This window comes from Amyelois transitella, chromosome 14, assembly GCF_032362555.1.
Source record: "Amyelois transitella isolate CPQ chromosome 14, ilAmyTran1.1, whole genome shotgun sequence".
NCBI lineage: Eukaryota > Metazoa > Arthropoda > Insecta > Lepidoptera > Pyralidae > Amyelois > Amyelois transitella.
The window spans coordinates 5,021,871-5,041,646 of NC_083517.1; the positions used below are offsets into that span (position 1 = coordinate 5,021,871).

The 19,776-nt window shown below is 34.7% G+C and overlaps 2 protein-coding genes across 3 annotated transcripts; both read right to left on the minus strand.

Moving 5' to 3' along the window:
- Nucleotides 1-500: 500 nt before the first annotated feature.
- On the minus strand, nt 501-14,740 carry LOC106135388 (uncharacterized). The gene is made up of 3 exons (XM_060947818.1): nt 13,445-14,740; nt 3,346-3,439; nt 501-2,702 (listed from the first exon to the last, which is right to left on the minus strand). Exons 1-3 carry the CDS (start codon nt 13,577-13,579, stop codon nt 772-774), a joined length of 2,160 nt encoding a protein of 719 aa, XP_060803801.1. The 5' UTR covers nt 13,580-14,740; the 3' UTR covers nt 501-771.
- A 133-nt stretch (nt 14,741-14,873) lies between these two features.
- Nucleotides 14,874-18,674, minus strand: LOC106135403 (collagenase). Of its 2 annotated transcripts, XM_013335692.2 has the most exons (5): nt 18,400-18,662; nt 17,639-17,906; nt 17,186-17,281; nt 15,694-15,887; nt 14,874-15,075 (listed from the first exon to the last, which is right to left on the minus strand). In XM_013335692.2, the coding sequence occupies exons 1-5, from the start codon at nt 18,592-18,594 to the stop codon at nt 14,971-14,973; spliced, it is 858 nt and encodes a 285-aa protein (XP_013191146.2). In that variant the 5' UTR covers nt 18,595-18,662; the 3' UTR covers nt 14,874-14,970. The 2 variants fall into 2 exon arrangements, with proteins under 2 accessions (XP_013191146.2, XP_060803802.1); XM_060947819.1 differs by lacking the exon at nt 17,186-17,281 and having other exon boundaries at nt 18,400-18,674.
- Nucleotides 18,675-19,776: the final 1,102 nt, after the last annotated feature.

Here is a 19,776-nt window from a genome sequence, read left to right on the forward strand (position 1 = left end):
TGTAGATAAACTTTAGCTTCTATTTAATCTTATCTCATGAATGGAAGGTACAAAAATTGTGTTAAATGTTGTGATTCAAACTTTTAATAACAACTAAGTAACGCAATAAATGTAACTTTATGGGTTTATAAGCAGCTTTCACTTTATCTAAGTTACCTTCGTTTATTTCTACGAAAAGGATGGTAAGAAGTGTGTGTGTCAGTGGGCCGCGTCCGTGCCTCGCACACTTCTTTTTTGTAGACTTGCATCAATGTAGCTACATAATTAGAAAAATAGAAAATATAATGTTTATGGGCTTATCATCTAGATAAACAGTTTCAAGGACTCTTTAACGGATTAAAAAACCACACATTTAAAGTATTTTTTAATGATTTTACTGAATTATGTAAATATAATTAAAATAAATAAATTGAAGAATAGGTACATCAAAAATCAGATCACAGAAACATTAATCTTATATATAAGGTGGGTACATAAGTAAAGCATTATCAATGTTGATACATAAACACTTAGCTAATAGTAGATTCCATTCTACATTTAATTCGAGTATAATTACATTTACGTACAATTGAATTTTTTTGCTTGTAATTTTTTCGCAATATTTTAGTTGCAATATTATTTAGCCATTATCCTGTAGAAAGCAAAATTACTATTGCATTAACAGGTAATGAAAAATGCTCCAAAGTTTTGCCATTTTTGACAATATGAAACTTGCAAATTACTATTTAAATATAAATAAATTTTCACTAATGAGTTATGAACATTTTTTATTCATCTTTCTTCGTCACTCTCGTTATCATCGTCTTCTAGTTCGTCCACAACTCCAGCCGCATCGCTTGTTACTGCTTGTGCTAATAATCCAGTAATACCCGTTGAATTCTTTTTACTATTCAGAAAATTATAAACGTACTCTTCTATAGTATCTTCATCAAAAGGTATAAGATCTTCCAAGTCGATTTGTCTTTTTTCACGGTTTTCTAAAATAACTTTGTTTTTGGAAGAATATGCATTTTCATCATTTTCTACAATGCCCTGTTTATAGACTTCAATAGGTACATTACTACCATCACTAACATCATATTTAATGCCCAAGTCGGTTTCCTGTATTTCAATTGAACCAAGACCTTTTTCGATTAAGGTTTTTAAATCAGAATGAGATTTACTTTTTCTCTTTGTATCACTTTTATAATGTTCTTTTGCTGTATGGAGGTGTTTTACTTCGTTGGTTCTATTGAGCTTGGGGATTTCGTTACTTATAATGTTCTTTTTGTTATATTCTATGTCAGGTTTAGAACTGTATGTTTTTACTTTTGAATGCCCTTGTATTATTAAATACATTGGAGTAGAAGGTGTAGTGGATTCAACAGTGGATGACAAATCTGTTAATGTGGTTGCTGGCATTGGAGTTGTAAATCTCATATGTAAATAAGGATCGTGTGTATGGACACTTGGTTTTTTTAATCGGTATAAATTATTTTGATGCGATGCAGCAGTACTTTCTGAAATTTTAACTGGTGGTGGTGGTTGCATAGTCTGCATAGTTTCTATGTAAAGGCTGTTTTCAGTAGGCTGTTTTTTAAAAACTTGTAAATGTTCAGAAGCATGCCCATAAAGATTATCTTCAGGTCTGTCCGGCCCATCTACTAAAGGCATAGACATCATTGAACTTAACATATCAAAAACAGTCGTTTCAGGTTTTGCATAAGTAGCAGTTTCGGTAACTATTTCGGGAGAATACGTCGTCAATTTTTGTGTTGTTGGCTCATCATAATATTTTTGTAAGTCTATAGACGTCGCGTTTGCTAATTCTTCATTCGGCCATATAGGCTTTGTGTTATTAGTCATGTATGTGTAATCTGTATCTGGTGGAGTAGTGGGTAAGAAAGTAGGAGCAGCTGTTGGAACGAATGGCATGACTGTAAGTTGAGGTGGTGGTGGTGCTTCTGATAGCATTGGCCTATAAAAAGTATATGGTTGATCAGGTTTTGGGTAATCATTCGATATGAAATTATGAGTTTCATTTATAATGATATTATCATTGTCTTCGATAAGGGTTGTAGGTCCCCAACCAGAATAATCGCTGCTAACTCTGTTCGGGATTGGAGTCGTACTATTTTGTAGGTCTAAAATCCAATTGTTTATATTTGTTGAAGAAGATTGATATATTAAGTTGGCCTCCTGAAAAGCGTAAGATGGAGTAATATGTTCTTCAACTGGTGTAACTTTAGTAGAATATAGGGTAGGCGTTGTGGGCAAAGCTGGACGGCCTTGTGCTGGTATTTTTTCTTCGGGTCTTGAAAAATGCTGTGGAACATTAAGTGGAGGAGGCGGTGGTGGAGGAACAAGTATTGTCATGGGAAAACCGTCACTGATTTTGTAAGCGAAATCTTCATATTTAACTGGTGGCGGCGGTCTCGGCTGTCTCCTAGGAATTAAAGGAGGCATTCGAGATCCGAGACTAGGACGGCGTGAAGAGACACCAAGCATGAGAACTTCTGACTTTCTTTCTGGAAAATGTTCGCGGTCATTTCTCGTATCATCCAGCCAGTAGTGGACCCGCTCGAGGAGCGGTGGCTCGTAATCGTATGTGGGGTCCTGACGGAGCGGATCTCCACGACCTGTTAACGGTTTCCACTGGTCGAAATCCATACGTGGGGAAAATATAGAGACTATACTACTAAGGTTTCTTCTATCTGCTTCATCTGGAATTTAATTGTTACAATTAGAATTTATTTTATTAAACCAGGACAGGGATAGGCATATAAACTTGGGTTTCTTCTTCTGGGCGATGGGCTAGCAACATGTCACTATTTGAATCTCGATTCTATCGTTAGGCCAAACAGCTGAACGTGGTCTGTCAGTCTTTTAATACTGCTGGCTCTGTGTACCCCGCAAGGGATACATACGTGATTATATGGATTTATTAAACTAGCCAGTACTACTAGAATTTCGGAAAATTCGTCCTCCCTTTACTTTCCAGGGAACCATGGTGAAGCGTAGCAACAGCCATTCGCACTTATTTTTTACCATTTCGTAAATATTTTTCAGAAAGTATTCGACTATTAAATCCACACATACTTAGTGGGATATAATGTCAAAACTTTCTCGCTCTCTATGTCATATCTTCTCGGTTTTACCTAATTAATTAATCTAATGACGCTTAATAAAAAATAAATGGAATATATTTTTTATTATCCGATAGGTACAACGCCAAAATTATGCGCCTATACTAGTACAAAATTTGCAGCACTCAAGAAGCTTATTACTTTATTTGCATTTATATTTTAAAATAATCTATCTCGAAAACTATCAATAAGTCTTTGCTGTTTCTGATGAAAAACTTACACGACTCGTTAGCTGATGTGTCAAGCAAACGGGACTCTATGTTTGCTACTGCGGATTGTCTGCTCAACAGCGCTAGCAGCATGCAAAATTTTATCTGTAAATAATTTAAAAAATTATGTCTCAAGGTAAGCTTTTACTATTTCCATATTTTCTATGTATTTCAATCTGTTTTACTTGGTTTACATATCATTATGCTGTATAAATTAGTCTCCCTGTCCTCATGTGGCTGCTTTCTATAAGTATCAATTTGATAATTTATTATACTTATTAAGTATTTATTATGTTGGTACATGAATAATGTGCTCGGGCCCATGGGGACCCGGTACTTGGGAGGCGTTCATGGTGCCGAAGCCAACATGAAGAGGCCCTTTGGTACCATTTGTTCTAAAGTGAGATATATTTTTATATTATTTATTTGTTATTTACATTATTCATTACAAAAATCGCAAAAGGCGAAGTTAAGTTTTCGGCTTCTTCTCACCAGTCAACCTAGCAAGTGACTTTAAGATTTCCTTTATTCTGTGATGTGTTCTGACTTGAAGTTCAGGTTCAGATCTTTTACAGTTGCTGGGTTTCAAGTAGTTAACTTGTTATTTTAAAAATTATGTTCGCATTACCGACATTCATGCTTCGGAGGGCTGACAGTTTTTGGCCCAAGGTGCTTGTTAAAATACCTGTCGGTAATCTGCGCAAAAGAAGAGCTAATTTTATATCATATATGCATCTTCCTTGTTATTAACTTGGAATGTTTGACCTCGATTGACGAAAAATGTTGATTGTATAATAAATGTGATTTTTTTTTCGGTTTTCATTTTTTTAAGTATGAAAAATATTTAAACATACTTTATAACGTAAGTTTGATAAAGGCATTTTGTTTTATAATTTTAGACACTTCTGTCACGCTTCATCCCTTATGAAGTAGACAGAGACAATAGTCTCAAAACTCCTTCGCCACGATTAGCTAATGGGCTGGACGAAGATATTGTTTATAATTTCATCTTGAACACAAGACTTCAAAGAGTATGTAAAGAAAGTACTTTGTGAGAAGGCTTATTATAGGACTGATGATTACCTTAATGATAAAAACATCTGGCTTGAGCTTGGCACAGGAACCTCGTAATTAATTGTAGTTTGATTTGAACTTAAATCAAAATTCAGTACACTCTGTACATAAATCTTTTTAAAATTGGCAATCCATAATATATATATATATATATATATATTATATACTTTTCAATATTAAATCTCATAAATATATAAATCTGAACAATGTATTCTCTCGTCCACATTCTATTCTAAGTTAAATTAATATTGTGAAGTTGACGTTTTTGAAGAAAATGCTGCAGTGCAGTTTGTTACCGCTTCTTCTGCACTGACGCCTTGGAAGCGGCAGTAAATTTAGTTTTTAAGTAATTTATTTGACGTCAACCAATGTTGTTAAACCATACGTTTTGACAATTATTAAGCGATATATAGGTAGTATCCTATAGTAATGAATAAAAATTTTGAATTTTGAATTTGAATTTAGACATTCTAGGAATGTTTTAGAAATACAAACACCCGGTCTAAGATTCGATCATTTTATGCTTTGCAGTAACGGAAATATCGTAAGGAAACCGGGGCATGTTATAAATGGACTTTCCTACTCCTGTTTTGTGGTCTTATAGAACAGACCTGTGTTCTACCGGGACACGGGAAAGTCAAGAAGAGGACGAAATCTCGATCGATCATAATTTCACCGTAAAGAAGGCTAGCCTTAGTACCAAGCATCGACGAAAATTTAATTTTGACACTATGGTTATCTTGTTAAGCAAAGGTTTTTTAAGCTCCTCCTCCGCTTGAACTTGATTTAACCGATAGATAGTACATTTTTGAAGAAAAAATTTGAAGTTAAATTATAGTAAAAATTAAACGGGCGTAGAAACACGTTCTAACGGTAGGTTACATTCGTTTACCGCAGTTACTGTGCGTAGTATTTTTAGTTTTATAGTCCATTTTTAAAGAAATAAAGGTAAAAAATCTTTATACGCCTTTTCGTTGAAACAAACATTTTCAAATTAATTTGTAGCTATGATAAGGAAAATAGGATTTAATGATAAAATAACAGAAGGCAAAATGAATTACTTTTGCTATGAACCATGCTTTATTAAACAAATAATTTTATTTGATTAAATAATATATTATTAATATTTTTAGATTGTTTGCCTTTAATTTTAGTTCTTACCTAAAGAAATGGACTATAGTTGCGTAGTGAAAGCGAAGCGGCGCCGTGCGACGCGGCTTGCTCGTGCGACGAATTGTTAACGCGGGTGTTACATGACAGGAATCATTAGGTAGTGTTTTAATTCTAATTTTTCCTTTTCTTTTGAGTCCTTTCACTCTTTCAAATGTCTGACACTAAATAAAGTAAACATTGACGAGGAACATTTTCTTATTTTCCTGAATTTTCAGTTAACTTCAGAGTTAGAAAGAGATGTTAGACAAGACATAATATCTCTATCAAGCTTTATTACAATGATCCGTGGTCACCGAGCGAGTCCCTCCGAATCATTGTAACATGACTGGAAACATCCGAGACAAATAAAGGTACATTACGTGCGTGTTTAATATCTTTATTATGTATTTTTAAACTGTATAGATAATTAATCGTCTAGTCAGCCAGTGCCGAGGTTTTCAAAATTAGTATATAAATAGGGTATCATTAAATAGTTTGTGTAAAGTATTGACTTGAAGAAGTCATTCCAAAGTCGGAAAGAAGGGTCGATTACAAATCAATAGCGCTGATTAGTAATCACACGTCACGTCACAAAATACTGTGTTAACATTGTAAGTACTAATGTCTCCTTTCGGAAAACAGACACGTTCCGCAAATATTTGACCCAGGTCCGGACTCAAACGCGGCAGCGACTTTCCTTTTCTACTTCTTGAGCCATTGTGGTCAATCGAATCGTCTAGCTTTACCGCCTAAATGAAATTTATATACTGACCGCGTCCTCACGGGTTCACTGGTGAAATTCTAAATAAGTATGTTTCGTTCCAGTTAAAGACAAACACTGTTTGTATTTATTTAAATAAAAGTAACAAATAAAATTAATTTAATATTTGCATAGAGCTTCCAATAGCTAATAAGTATTTATTTTGTGACTGTAAATTTTGTATATGCTCTATTTTTGAAATTAAACTGCTTTTATGAAGAATTGGAAACAGATTCTCTTCTTACGACTCATTCTTACCAATTTTAGAGGGAGTTGCAAGGCAAGACGGAATACGTAGGTATTTTGTTATTTAAGTTTTCAGGCAAATCAAACGCAGTTAAGTAGATAAAAAAATGTACGTATGTACTTTTAAAAAAACGATGATAAAAGTTTCTCAGCTTTCGAAGTTTACACAAAAAATATATTTTATTTAATATTATTCATAAGGAGAATACCTTGTTGTTGGGAAATGGTCCCATGTATTTTAAATTACCCGTCAATCGTATATGCGTGTAAAATAAGCGTTTTAATAGAGCTATGACACGGAAAATTTTATGATTCAATTTATGTTCGTTTGTTGCAGATAGATTCCGTGTAAGTTATTTCCGGATTTACACTAGAAATTCTATTCTCCACCATGATTTGTGCAAAAGATTTAATTTCTAATATCAAAACTTAAGTGTTTTAAGTTAGGTCTAAAATTCTCGTGATAATAGTTATATAAATTCTAGTTCTCCTGTGTATTACAATATATTCTGATGAATCGAATTTATTGAACTGATTTTCACTTATATTTATATGTTATAGGTATTATGCTGTCGTACAATGATAAATGACTTTGAATTTGAAATTTCGTAACTTTTTGCAGGCAAACTCATATGAGCCTTGAGTTCATTCAAATGACGATAATTTTTTTTAGTGAACTGATTTTGATGAAACAAACTTTAAATGTTTTTCTGAGTTTAAACAAAGCAACTGGTGAAAGTTTTAACTAAATCGCTTCCATACTTTCGGAGATAAGCGTGATCATACATACAGACAGACAGACAAAAAAAATTGCTTTCTATTATTCATTCTAAGTGTCCCTCTATCCATTTCAGTCAAAAATACTAAATGTACCTACAGACAAAATATTTTTACTGTTTTATTATATGTATATAGTACATATATAGATAAGTTCAGTTTTTGAACATAGTGTATAAGCAATTATTGCATATTTCAATTTGGGACCATCCATTAATTACATTCCCATCGTAACCAAGTTTTTAATGTTTCGTGGTGCGGTGGAGTTCGTCCAATACGTCGTCGTCCATACGAATAGGTCGTAAAAGTTCACCAACGCTACAGATTAGGGTTACTTGTGATTGTTTTCCGCGATCGGGCTGTAGAAAAACGATGTTGAATATAAATGTATGTATATATGTTCTAAATTTCTTCCAGTATCGCCACATACTGACACAATTTATTGACGTTGCATGCGAGTTGCGTCGTGCGCCAGTCTGGAACCTGTCCCGCCGTTAGAACAACGCAAAACATGACCCGCTCCGACCATGCGCAAGTAATTTCAAAGCTTTTAGTAGTCTATAATAACATTTTAATGGGTATACCTACGAGGTCTAAATCTTACTATAGCAATATCCTATAAAATTAAATTCTTCCTGATTTTATTTCATGGGAATATGAAATCTATCGTTTAGTTTCATAATAATAAAGTACCCGGTTGACCGAGCTTTGCTCGGTGTACCAGAGATGGCGCTGATATACAGTACGTAGTTTCTTAAAACGCGGTTTTTAAAATGTTTATATATCTTGGGAACCGAGCTTTTCTCGAACCTAGGACCTTGATAAATCGATTCCTTGAGCCGAAAAGCCTCTAATCTGTAACTTTCATTAAAATCGTTTGAGCCGTTTCCGAGATCTTAATTATATATATGTATACAAGAATTGCTCGTTTAAATATATTAGATAAATAGATTAGATACAAATTATTACAACGTTTGCTGTAAACTTTTACTTTCTGTTGAGTTTTTAGCGTATACAGAGAATTTTAACCTTTATTACCATCATTTTGTTACAATATATAGGCACATCACGTCTTTATCTTTTATGGGTTTGACAGAGCCAACAGTCTCGACGTTCAGCTGGATGGCTAAAAGATAAAATAGAGATTCATATTGTTACAATCCCAAGTTAATTAGCCTTTCCCTGGACTTACTTTTACAATCTGCACCGAAAAAGGAGCAGCTGGCACACATTATCTTTTTTCTTTGCTACCAGCGTGGAATCATGCACTAATGAATATGCCTATTCCCTGACTAGCTTATTTTGTCACTAACTATCCGTAAGCGTGTTATTGAAAATACTATGGTTATAAGGTTATTAAATTTACTCAAATTCACGTACATATTACAGAGTAGCTGGTCCCTTTGGCTTCCACGTCACATGATCCAGATCTCTTTATATATTTTCGCTAAAAGAAAATTCTCATCTGGTGAAACAACTTTTGTTATGACATCTTTTCCATAATTCGGATGATTTAGTTGGTCGATAATGGTTTTGCATCCGATGTTCCAGATCTTCGATTTTTATACGCCAACAGAAAATGCTCATCAGTTTGAACGACTTTTGTTAAATGTCTTTTCGATGTTCAGCTGTTCCAGATTTCAAAATAAATTATACCCTATATGTTGGCCAGCCAAAAGAGCAATACAACAAGCAAAAGTTTCAATTAAATCGGCTTAGAAGTTCCGGAGATTAGCGTGCACATAGAAATATACAGCCTTTTTTTCAAATTCATGCTCGGTTACTATTTCTTCATCGTAATAAATTATTTTTTAGAAAATAAAATAATGTACAGACAATTTTTGTTACTGTTTTATTATATTCATACATATATATAATTACGTCTATATCCCTTGCGGGGAAGACAGAGCCAACAATCTTGAATAGCCTGATAGGCCAAGTTCAGCCGTTTGGCTTAATGATAGAATTGAGATTCAAATAGAGACAGGTTGCTAGCAGATCGCCTAAAAGAAGAATCCCAAGTTAATAAGCCTATCCATTAGTCGCCTTTTACGACATCCATGGGAACGAGATGGAGTGGTCCTTTTCTTTTTTTTTTGGTGCCGGGTACCACACGGCACATGTATATTAATGAATTAATCATTTTAATTAATAATTCTAATAAAAAAGAAAAAAGTTGGTGTTTGTAACTCTGTACACACTAATCACTGGAGTCACTGATAAAACAACTACATATTTGTATTGTACCTACTTATCTGGCTTATTATTGGGCAAATATTTATGGTAGGTACATTATAGAACACCTGATAAATAACTACTTAGCAAGTAAAGTTTCATTTAAGTAATTTGAAAAGTCTTACAAATAAAAGACGTTACTTACGTGCGTTAGTCATGCGGGACGTATATAGATTTTTATTAAAGTGAAATATTTGCTAAATATAATTAAAGAAGACTAAATATTTAAAATTATATTAATTTACGCGCAAGATTGTTATAATCAGTACTCCAACTACTACATAACTCCAATTTTCCAACAATATCCCAGCAATTCTCAGAAGCAAAATGATTTGCCATGGCTTGTCGCTTTTCTATGTTCCAACCTCGATATACTCAATGGTGCGCACGTCAATCTTCAGGTTCACCAGCCAATTATCTGTTATATTATACCTATTATGTAGTTTGAAATTTACATAATGTTACCCTATGAGGGATAGGTTTATAAACTTGGGATTCTTCTTTTAGGCGACGGGCTAGCAACCTGTCACTATTTGAATCTCAATTCCATCATAAAGCCAAACAGCTGAAAGTGGCCTATCAGTCTTTTCAAGACTGTTGGCTCTGTCAACCCCGCAAAGATATAGACGTGACCATATGTATGTATGTTACCCTATGAGGGAAGACAAATTCTAAAAATAAATCATCTTTTTTAAATAGTCGATTTGACGGAGCAGATGAGCTTGCATTGTACGAATGCGCTGTAAGGATCTAAAATTTAGAACTGCCCCTTTAACCAAATAAAAAAATTGATCGGATATTTTTTTTCTTCAGGGTTGTTATTGGTGTAATTATTCTTATTACAAATGTCATCTAAGTGTACAAAACAAAAATTGACCCTGGGTTTTAAATAAGTAACTAATTGTAATTTTTATCCGTAACTTCATAAGCTAAAGAATTTTTCTGTTTTTGAAGTTGTTTCGAAAATTGTTGCTCAACTACACGCCCTAAAAAACGTAAACGCAAAATTATATACGTAGTAGATTGCGTTACAGGATGATTGTTTTGTCTATAAGTCTCTTCTTTACAGTGCTTATATATTTGATCGTCGAATTCTTTTCTTTCTTTCGCGTTTAATTTGTGCGCCAATATACATATATTAGGAATACAAAAATTTGGGGAACCAAAATTGATCTTTGTCATTTCCATGTTTAATATCTACGAGTACTTTAGCTTAGCGTTGTCTCCGTGTGATTCCGAAACAGGTTTAACTAAATCAATAATTATTCACGCACTTCCAAAAAACTTGTATTTATTTAGCAGTGAAAGTTAAAGTGTGACGTTTATTTATTATAAACTTTATGTTCAGACATTGGATAGTGTAGGGTGTCGTGCCGCGGAGGAGGGGCGGCGGGGCGAGAGGTGTGGGAACCGCGCAGACAGACCGAGTGGCGCCACGGGCGGTTTGAGTAGCGTGCGCCCGCGCCGCCCACGAAGCAGCCTGACTGGACCAGCCAACTCGCAAACGGCCGACTGACTCTTGCTTGACCGCTTCAAGCGCTACTCCAACGGGGTTAACGAAACGTCAAACTTAATAAATTTTATGAATGGAGATAGGTACGCAAATGATGAATGTCAATTCATTCATGAAATGTGATAGGTATGTTAATTACTGCCTCTGGATGTTTAAGTCTGCCAGGAGTTCAGTAAGGATAAAATTGCATTGCTCTCTTTATTGGATCGCTCTGTTGATCTCTTTATCTCTCACAACTCTATCCTTATCCAAACCACATAAAATTCGCAAAATCACTTAGAGATGTAAGGAACATTTCTATGAAATTTATTTTCCGATAAGTAAGATAAATTTATATTTCTTTGAATTTTTTTTTTCTTAAACTTTTAAGTATCGCCGTAGATTTACTGGATTTAACTGGTTTACTAGTTAACTATGCACATCAAACAAAAATGAAAGAGTAACTAGATGACGTTAAAAATTATTTTACGGGGGTACTAAGTTTTTGAATAATATTATGGTCCTTTGGATTACATATATTTCTGTCAACCTCAGAATCGAGTGGGTGCGCAAGGAAAGAAATATTAACACTTTCACATGTTTAATGTGTCGATGACCCGGCGGCGGCACTTGGCTGAAGACGAGCCCACGCCTTCAGACGTCCGAGTTCGGAGGCCGATCTGTCACAGCTTTGAAATTTATGTATTCCTGGATCTCTTTGAAATTTATAGTAGGTATAGGTAGTTCCTTTCTAAGGCAGCCTTTTTTACCCGCCTGATTTATTTTTTAAATAGATGAAGCGAAACATGAATATAAACATGATGATGAAGAGGCGTGATTTTATGTATGTACTAGAGTACGTCCGCGGGTATGTATAAAATGTAATCGCTGCCTACTCCTCCTGGAAAGAGGCCGGAAAACCAAAAGAATAAAAAGAAAGAAGATAATTAAGGCAATACCAGTTGATTGTATGCTCGAAATTATATGTTGTGTAAATTTTTATCAGCATTGTCATGTTTTGTCAAAAAACCGTTTGAGAATCCAACTTTTTGAGAATTCAACGTTACGAAAATTCAATATTATGTTCTAGAAAGCCCAAGTGCAGGTTTGTTTTATTCCTAATTAGCCTTTTGTAAAATGTAAGTGAAATGTAAACCCGTTTCTTTTTTTCAGATCCCGTCTACGCCTATTCCACTTGTCACATTAACAGCTGCTGTGACATCATTTTAATTATTATTATTATTTTTATAATAACATCATTTTATGAATCTTCCTTTTGATTTTATGAATATCTGCTTGCTGGTGTAATTTAACTATCTAATTTAGATGGTTAAACGATGGAATTGAAATTCAAATAGTGACAGCCCATTGCATAAAATATGAGTCAAAAGTTTATTACCCTTTTCTTTGATTGACTTTTACAATCTGCATAGTAAGGGCAGCAACTGGCACGGCACACACTTAATATTTTTTATTCGCTATAGCTTGCTCTAGAATTAATGTGCCTACTCTATTATAAATATTATTAATTCCAACATTATGTAGGTATCATAAAGCTGATATAATCCAATTATTAAGCCATACAGATTAACATCGCTTTTCAGACTTTTCAACTTTTTGGCTCTATCTTATCCGCAAAGGATATAGACGTGACTATATGTATGTATCAATAGCACGAAAAGATCAAATTATATAGATCAATTAAATATATTAAAGGAAGTATTGAAAAATAGCTTTTGAGTTTGCAAAAGTGCTACATACAAAAGACATCAACGCGCTGAAAATAAATTAAAATTCTCTATAGAAAAACAAATGCTTGCTTTAGTAAATAAAATTAGTTTTAACGAAAGAAAATATTAAAAAAGTTTTAAACTTTTAGTTATTTAATCCTTACGGGAAAAATCTCGAAGATAATGATTCTTTTGCACATAAATTGCACAGCTTTTACCTCTATATACTACATTCTATATTCTACAGGAACAACAATAGGAAAAACTTTAATAAACGTAGTTAAGCGTGTATCATCGTTGATTCACTAAACTAATTCTTAAAAAAATAGTCATTAGTTGAAATCACGGACCCAAGAAGCACAATAATAATATTTGTAAGAACTTTATATTCCGATTTATATATAAATAAGCATCATGTAAAGGGTTTTCTTAATAAGAATAATTATTATTGTTTTTGCTGATTTTGGTCGATGTTATAAAAAATGCAAATATTCTGCGTTCTCCATGCTTCCTGCACTCACAACTTCACGCATGTTGTTTCTAATTTTCTTATTTTTCGTGATATTGTTAACTAACCTTACTTAACCGTACAGTACATCCGTTAAAATCGCACAAATCAATTACATATAAACAAAATATCTCACCCAAATAATTTCCATATTATCCGCACGTTTGTCACGAGTCACGCACAGAGCTGAGCAGCGGCGGGTCGGTGGGCGCGTTTCCTGCTCAACGTCTGTGATACGTCTGTCGGTGACCGGTGACCGGGGGCCCTCCATAGCGCACGCTCCTTGCCATACGAACACAATATGGAGATTGCAGAAATAGTATCATCGTATTTACTTCCCCTCATATTTATTACTTGAAACGTAAATAAGAACATGTACCGGGTGCCGGGTGGTTTCCGCTTTAGAATAAGTCTACTCTATCTACTTTCCATGGAATTCGAAAAAGGTTACTAAGGTAATAGACGAAGGAACATTCCCTACAGTGGCTGCGAAGAAGGAAATCGGTTATTGTAAAAACCTGATGTAACTGGAAATAACGTCAGGAAGAATAACAGTACACATCATCATTGGCAACACACCCGGATTGATTGTCGGATTTCTGGTGCTTTAGAAAAACAGTGATTTTATCCCCCTTGACAAAGGGGTAGATAAGGCAAACCTACTGCAAAAACCTGTACAGTACCTACATGACCTGGATAATATGAATGTGTGTGTGAACTTAATCTGGTCTAGATACCAGATTAAGTTAACAAACGGTTGCCTAAAAGTAGAGTCAGTTTTGATTAAACAAACTTTTGTTTCTTGATTTTGCTTGGATGGCTTCGCTACATAGAAAATACGTATAAAAAAATAGAAATTAAGATTTTCCTTTCTTATTGCTTCAAACAAACAGTTCTTTTACCTATGGAATAGGTTCACTTATATGGTTCGACTGCTGTACCCTCATTGTTTTGTATCACCTGCCATGCATGATACCTGCTCACCACTTCTCGGATACGTATGTGAAATGAAATGACCGAAGCTTTGGAGATAGTGTGACTTACGATACGACTTAGAGATAAATTCATTTTCCAATGTAATTCTACGTATTAATCGCTTCGACTGTATTTGTGCGAGTGCTGGCTATGTAGGTAGTAACCACTTTTAGTTCATTGACTACTACAAGCCATAAATGTAATGTGAGCTCTTCGTTACAATGTCGTAGAAGTAGGATAGGGAAAACGCTTTAGTTATCAATCGTTAGGATCTTAAATAAAGAAAAGAAATCCTTTAGATACTTATCACCAGCTTTCACGCCTACTCCTTAGATTAATTTTTAGGAAGTTTTATTTTTTACGTTTAAAAGGAACCAATGATAGGATATGTTTTATAGGGCCATGTCATTATGTTTGTTCTGTAATGTACGTATGTATTTTCATGGTGCTCTAAAGTTTCTATAACTATGATGATTTCTACTAGTCAGCTAAAAGACCAAATAGAACTTGCGTGAATGTTATTACTTACTACGTAAGTAAATATAAATTATAAGTATGTACTTAGGTAATTATATTTAATAAAATCGCAATCTTCTGAACTGATTTTAATGAAATTTGGTAGACGTTTAGGAATATTATAGGCTTTTATTCTGGAATTTCCTACGGGCGCAAAGTAGTAATTTATAATTAAAGAAGTGCTTGTATCCAGGCGATAAAGGAGCTGACACGAGCGAACCCGCCAGGGAACCCACGTTGGCAACCGCTGATATGTTCAAAAGAAGTCACACCCACCTGAAAGAGCCAACAAAATTTAAGGTTTTTAGATTATAATCTCTCTAAGTCTCTCAACTAAGCGCCCAATATGTAAACTTAGCAAAAGCCTGCTAAAGAATAATACCTAATATGACACATATGGTCAAAGGCTGCCTGCACGACATAAACTGTCTTGTAAGAATTTTGTGACAGGTTAACGAATAATAATATTAATATTAGTAGATAAATCTTTGTTTTACCGTGATGGGTGACTATTAGCCAACGCGGCGCGTGGCTCGACACGCACTTGGCAGATTTCAAAACTACTGTCATGTGGAATTAAGTCACGCCCTAAAATATGTAATTAATCATAATTTATTTGTCTACTTCATCCATCTTATCTTAATGCAAAACTGATTAAATATGTAGAGTTCGGAATAATCCGATTTTTATAAGTATATTTATTTTATTGCGTTTTAACGATAACGTGCTGATTTGTTATTGTTTGATTATCACCTAGATTCTTTGATTAGTAAGTCTCAAAATCTTATTAAGTCTTATAATTATTATATAATCAAAATATTATTAAAGAAACTGAACTCAAAAGGCACAAATATATTACCACGTCCGATCGATAATTATTTTTCTAAATCTTACCAAGATCCTCTGGTTGTTCCACCAGAACCAGAGAGGGCCACCAGAGTCGCCGCCGCAGATGCCAACACCTCCGTTACCGCTGGTGCAGATCGTGTTGGCCTGGACTGTGGAACCGTACACTTGCGCGCACGCCGCGTTCGTGATCACTGTCAGGTGCACGTGTCTCATCACCTGGTTATTACCGATCCCTAGATCTGTGGAATAAATATACAAACATACTTTGATATATAAACATTATAACCATAATACTATACGGGTCAGGTTCTCCTGGAAAGGTTGCAGAGGTTAGACTGCGACTCCTGCGCTTCGTGTAAAAACCTGACTCACTCAATCCAGATCCATAGTCAAGGGTTTCCCCGGGCTTCTCTCTAGAGGGGTGCGAATGCAACCAGGACCAAATCCAGGAAAAAGAAGAAGGTATTTAGTTTCTAAGGTTCTAAATAAATATATATAAGTATAAATAAATCTATAAAAATAAATACACGATAATATAATTATAATAAAATACTTAAAAACTACAATAACTAAACAATATATTACATTTTATTTTCCGAGTCGGTTTCTTTCCCATCCTGAAGCCTTCAGGAAGAGAGAGATTCGACGTCCCCTTCAATAAAAATACTCCTATATCCTGATGCACTCGGGAAGTGAATTCCAGAGAAATAGGGAGGTAAAAAATAATATTTTTTGTACATATTGTTTTATAAAGTTATTACTTACATATATACATAAAATCACGCCTCTTTCCCGGAGGGGTAGGCAGAGACTACCTCTCTCCACTTGCCACGATCTCTGCATACTTCCTTCGCTTTATCCACATTCATAACTCTCTTCATGCAAGCTCGGCGGTTTCGGGTACTCTTGACCTGACCCTTTACCAGGACGCCCTTAATTTGAACAAGACACGTTCGTCTAGGTCTTCCCACTCCGACCTTTTCCTCCACACTCTCGTTGTATATCTGCTTAGTCAACCTGCTTTCATTCATCCTCTCCACATGACCAAACCTTCTTAACATGCCCTTTTCTATTCCTGTAACTTCTGTTGTTCCCATTCCCTTATCACGCTGTTCCTTATCCGGTCACTCAATTTCACACCCATCAAAAAGTTATAAGTAGCATAAATAGAATATGTAGTATAATAATTTTGTTAAAATTCGCTTTGGAGGGATTGCTTCAATGTCCTTTGTCGTTAAGGCTGTGTTATGCCAACTTAGAGCTATGCGTTAGAAGAGAAGACCCTGTCAGTCACCTTTCCCTTTATAATATAAAAGACATATTAAGATATTTGGAAATCGGACCAACAAATCTGTAAAGTACCTATATGGAAATTCGCTTTCGCAAATATTGTTCAGTCTGATAAGAATTTCTCGTTTAAGTACCTACCTACTAATTCAGAGACCTAATGTGTATCTACTTACAAACCTAGTTCTTATAAATGTATCTATGAAATTGAGGGGATATTTTGCTATTACTTTATTTATTAGGTACTTACTATCTCCATAGCGGCCGAAACCCGCGGCCCAGGCTCTGTATCCAGCGAGATTGTTATTCACAAAAGCGGTTGGCAGACTAGCGGGCTGGATGAAATCTAAACAACAGATTAATAAACAGCAAAGATTTGTTCTTTTGTCAAATTTTCAAATTCAAATTCAAAATTTTTATTCAATATTATAGGATACTATTATATCGCTTAATAATTGTCGTATGGTTTAACAACATTGGTTGACGTCAAATAAATTACTTAAAAACTAAGTTTACTGCCGCTTCCAAGGCGTCAGTGCAGAAGAAGCGGTAACAAACTGCACTGCAGCATTTTCTTCAACAACGTCAACTTCACAATATTAAATGTATGTTTGTAACTAATCAATTGGCACAGATATAAAATAGAAAATAATTGATGTAAATATAAATTGATTCTGTCTTGTTATTCAGTGGAAAAACTTACTAGTATAAGTGACCCAATTTAAATTGATAATAGCGACGTCGTTGTGTAAGGTGTTAGGATTGTAGCCGGCGTGGAGGACGACGGAGCTAGTGACCACTCGAGTTCCCCCCGTGAACAATGTGAGGGATCCTAGCACCACGGTGAACTGGCGGGCTTGGTTGAAGGTGTCGCGCCAGCAGTGGGCCGCCGTTATGGCACGGGTATTCGACAGCAAAGAGGAACCGCATACTGAGGTCGCTCCCGATGTTAGAGCAATTACTAAGCCACCCTGAAATTATAAATTCTTATTTTTACTGATAATCGAGAAAGTTAGAGTAATTATAGAGAGTATGATGGAGGTTTAATTCGTAGAAGGGGTTTTTTATTAACTAATTTGATGTATTTGCTTTGTTTGTAGGTATATTGTTTATATATTTTCGTTTAACAAGTTCCTACATAGGGCATGTTGTGATGATTGTGTTTTAGGACAGCGACCTAGATTTCGCACAGAAGCGTTTTCTGAATAAAAAACAAAAAAGTACATATTTATTCCACTTGCTTACTGCATGCAGATACCTAGTTGTAAGTGGAATATTTATTGTTTTTTTTTAATTAAAGTTGCGAAAATATTACAAATAGCGCATTGTAATTGACATCTCGAAAATTCAAGCAAGATTTAATCCAACGTTGTTCAGGAAATTGAGGGTCAGCAATCAACATCTTCGGTGTTTTAAAAAGATTTTCTTCGATTTAATATTTGTGCTTTTAATTCAAAGACATACCAAGTGAGGATGATCGCCCAATGCAGCGTTCCAGCCACCAGTGATCTTGCCGCCATCAAAATCAATCGCTTGTTCTGCCTGCTTGATTCGCGCTGCTTCTTTTATGCCTATGTTTTCGTGATAATTTACATCAATTGTTATTTCTCCGCTGCCAAACCCTATAAACGCACAACCAAACAAAAGAAATAATCTCATTTTATCGACTAGGGTGTCCAGCTTGTATGTCGTAGGTATGTATATACAAGTATACTCGGTATTTTTACCTAATTTGATAGTATTTATACTTTACATGTTATCTTTTAATCATCATCTTTATCTAATGAATGACCTGACAAGAGATTATTGTTTAAAAAATCTGCATAAACCATGCAAAAATAAGTTGGGGAGACCTAGGAAGGTTGTGACAATTTTTGCTTTAAGGAGTATATCTCGTCGGAGAATCACAGCACAATTATAAACTCTATATCATATTATAGCGTAACCCTTACTCTTTCAAAAACTATCACATAAGTCAATAAAAAGTGGAAGGTTTCTGAGCATTTTCGAAAAAACCGGAGGTACTCCTTTTGTCACAACTCTCCTAACACCGAGGTAAGTTGTGACAATTTTATTTCTAGATAAATAAAAATAATATTATGGGAATATAAACAAAAAAACACATAATTTTGCATAAAAGTAATATAATTATCATTTTTGTCTTGAATATAGGAACTAGAATGACATTAAACTTAAAAAAACATTAATTATTTTATGTTATTGATAAGAGACAAATAGTTTTATAAGGAGGTAAAATTATTAATCTAATCGGACAAACAATTATGACAGACATATTGCAGCTCGCCTCCAGTACAGTCTTCGTGAAACCAGCCTTTGCATTCAAGGCACTGAACCCACTTCTCATTTGATCTGCTATTTTCATAAGATTCAAGGCAGCATAAGCAAAAGCAATCATTTTCCGCATCTTCATCTATATCGCCTTCACCCTCCTTGTTGATTTTCTTGGCTTTCTTAGGTTTCTTCTCTTTTTCGGTCAAAACACGCTTTTTCATACTTTTTAACTTCCTTTTTTCTTCTATAGCAGCAATTTCATTCTTGATAGGTGTGTTGGTTAGCACCGCTGACTTGATCTTGCGTCTATTAGGGTGGTCCTTTTTTCTTGGTGCAGCTTTTGGTAACTGCCTACTTATTCTGGAGAGAACACATTAGAGACAGTAGCAAGAGGAGTACAAGCTCTAGACACGTTTTTTTTTGCCACCTAGGAGAGTTGTGACAGCGTGTCACAACTCTCCTAGGTGGCAAAAATCAGGACACCGTCGGAATATTATTTTGTAAATTCGAAACAAGATGCATACACAATAAAATATTACCATGCTTAGA

Excerpts from the sequence above, each read along its gene's own strand:
- LOC106135388 (XM_060947818.1), bottom strand. The coding sequence starts at position 13,579 with ATGGAGGGCCCCCGGTCACCGGTCACCGACAGACGTATCACAGACGTT. Across the intron at positions 3,440-13,444 it reads ATAATATGGAAATTATTTGG|ATAAAATTTTGCATGCTGCT; the intron begins GTGAGATATTTT and ends AATTATTTACAG. Across the intron at positions 2,703-3,345 it reads CACATCAGCTAACGAGTCGT|ATGAAGCAGATAGAAGAAAC; the intron begins GTAAGTTTTTCA and ends ATTAAATTCCAG.
- LOC106135403 (XM_013335692.2), bottom strand. The coding sequence starts at position 18,594 with ATGAGATTATTTCTTTTGTTTGGTTGTGCGTTTATAGGGTTTGGCAGC. Across the intron at positions 17,907-18,399 it reads TGGGCGATCATCCTCACTTG|GGTGGCTTAGTAATTGCTCT; the intron begins GTATGTCTTTGA and ends TTATAATTTCAG. Across the intron at positions 15,076-15,693 it reads GGAACAACCAGAGGATCTTG|GTGGGTGTGACTTCTTTTGA; the intron begins GTAAGATTTAGA and ends TGGCTCTTTCAG.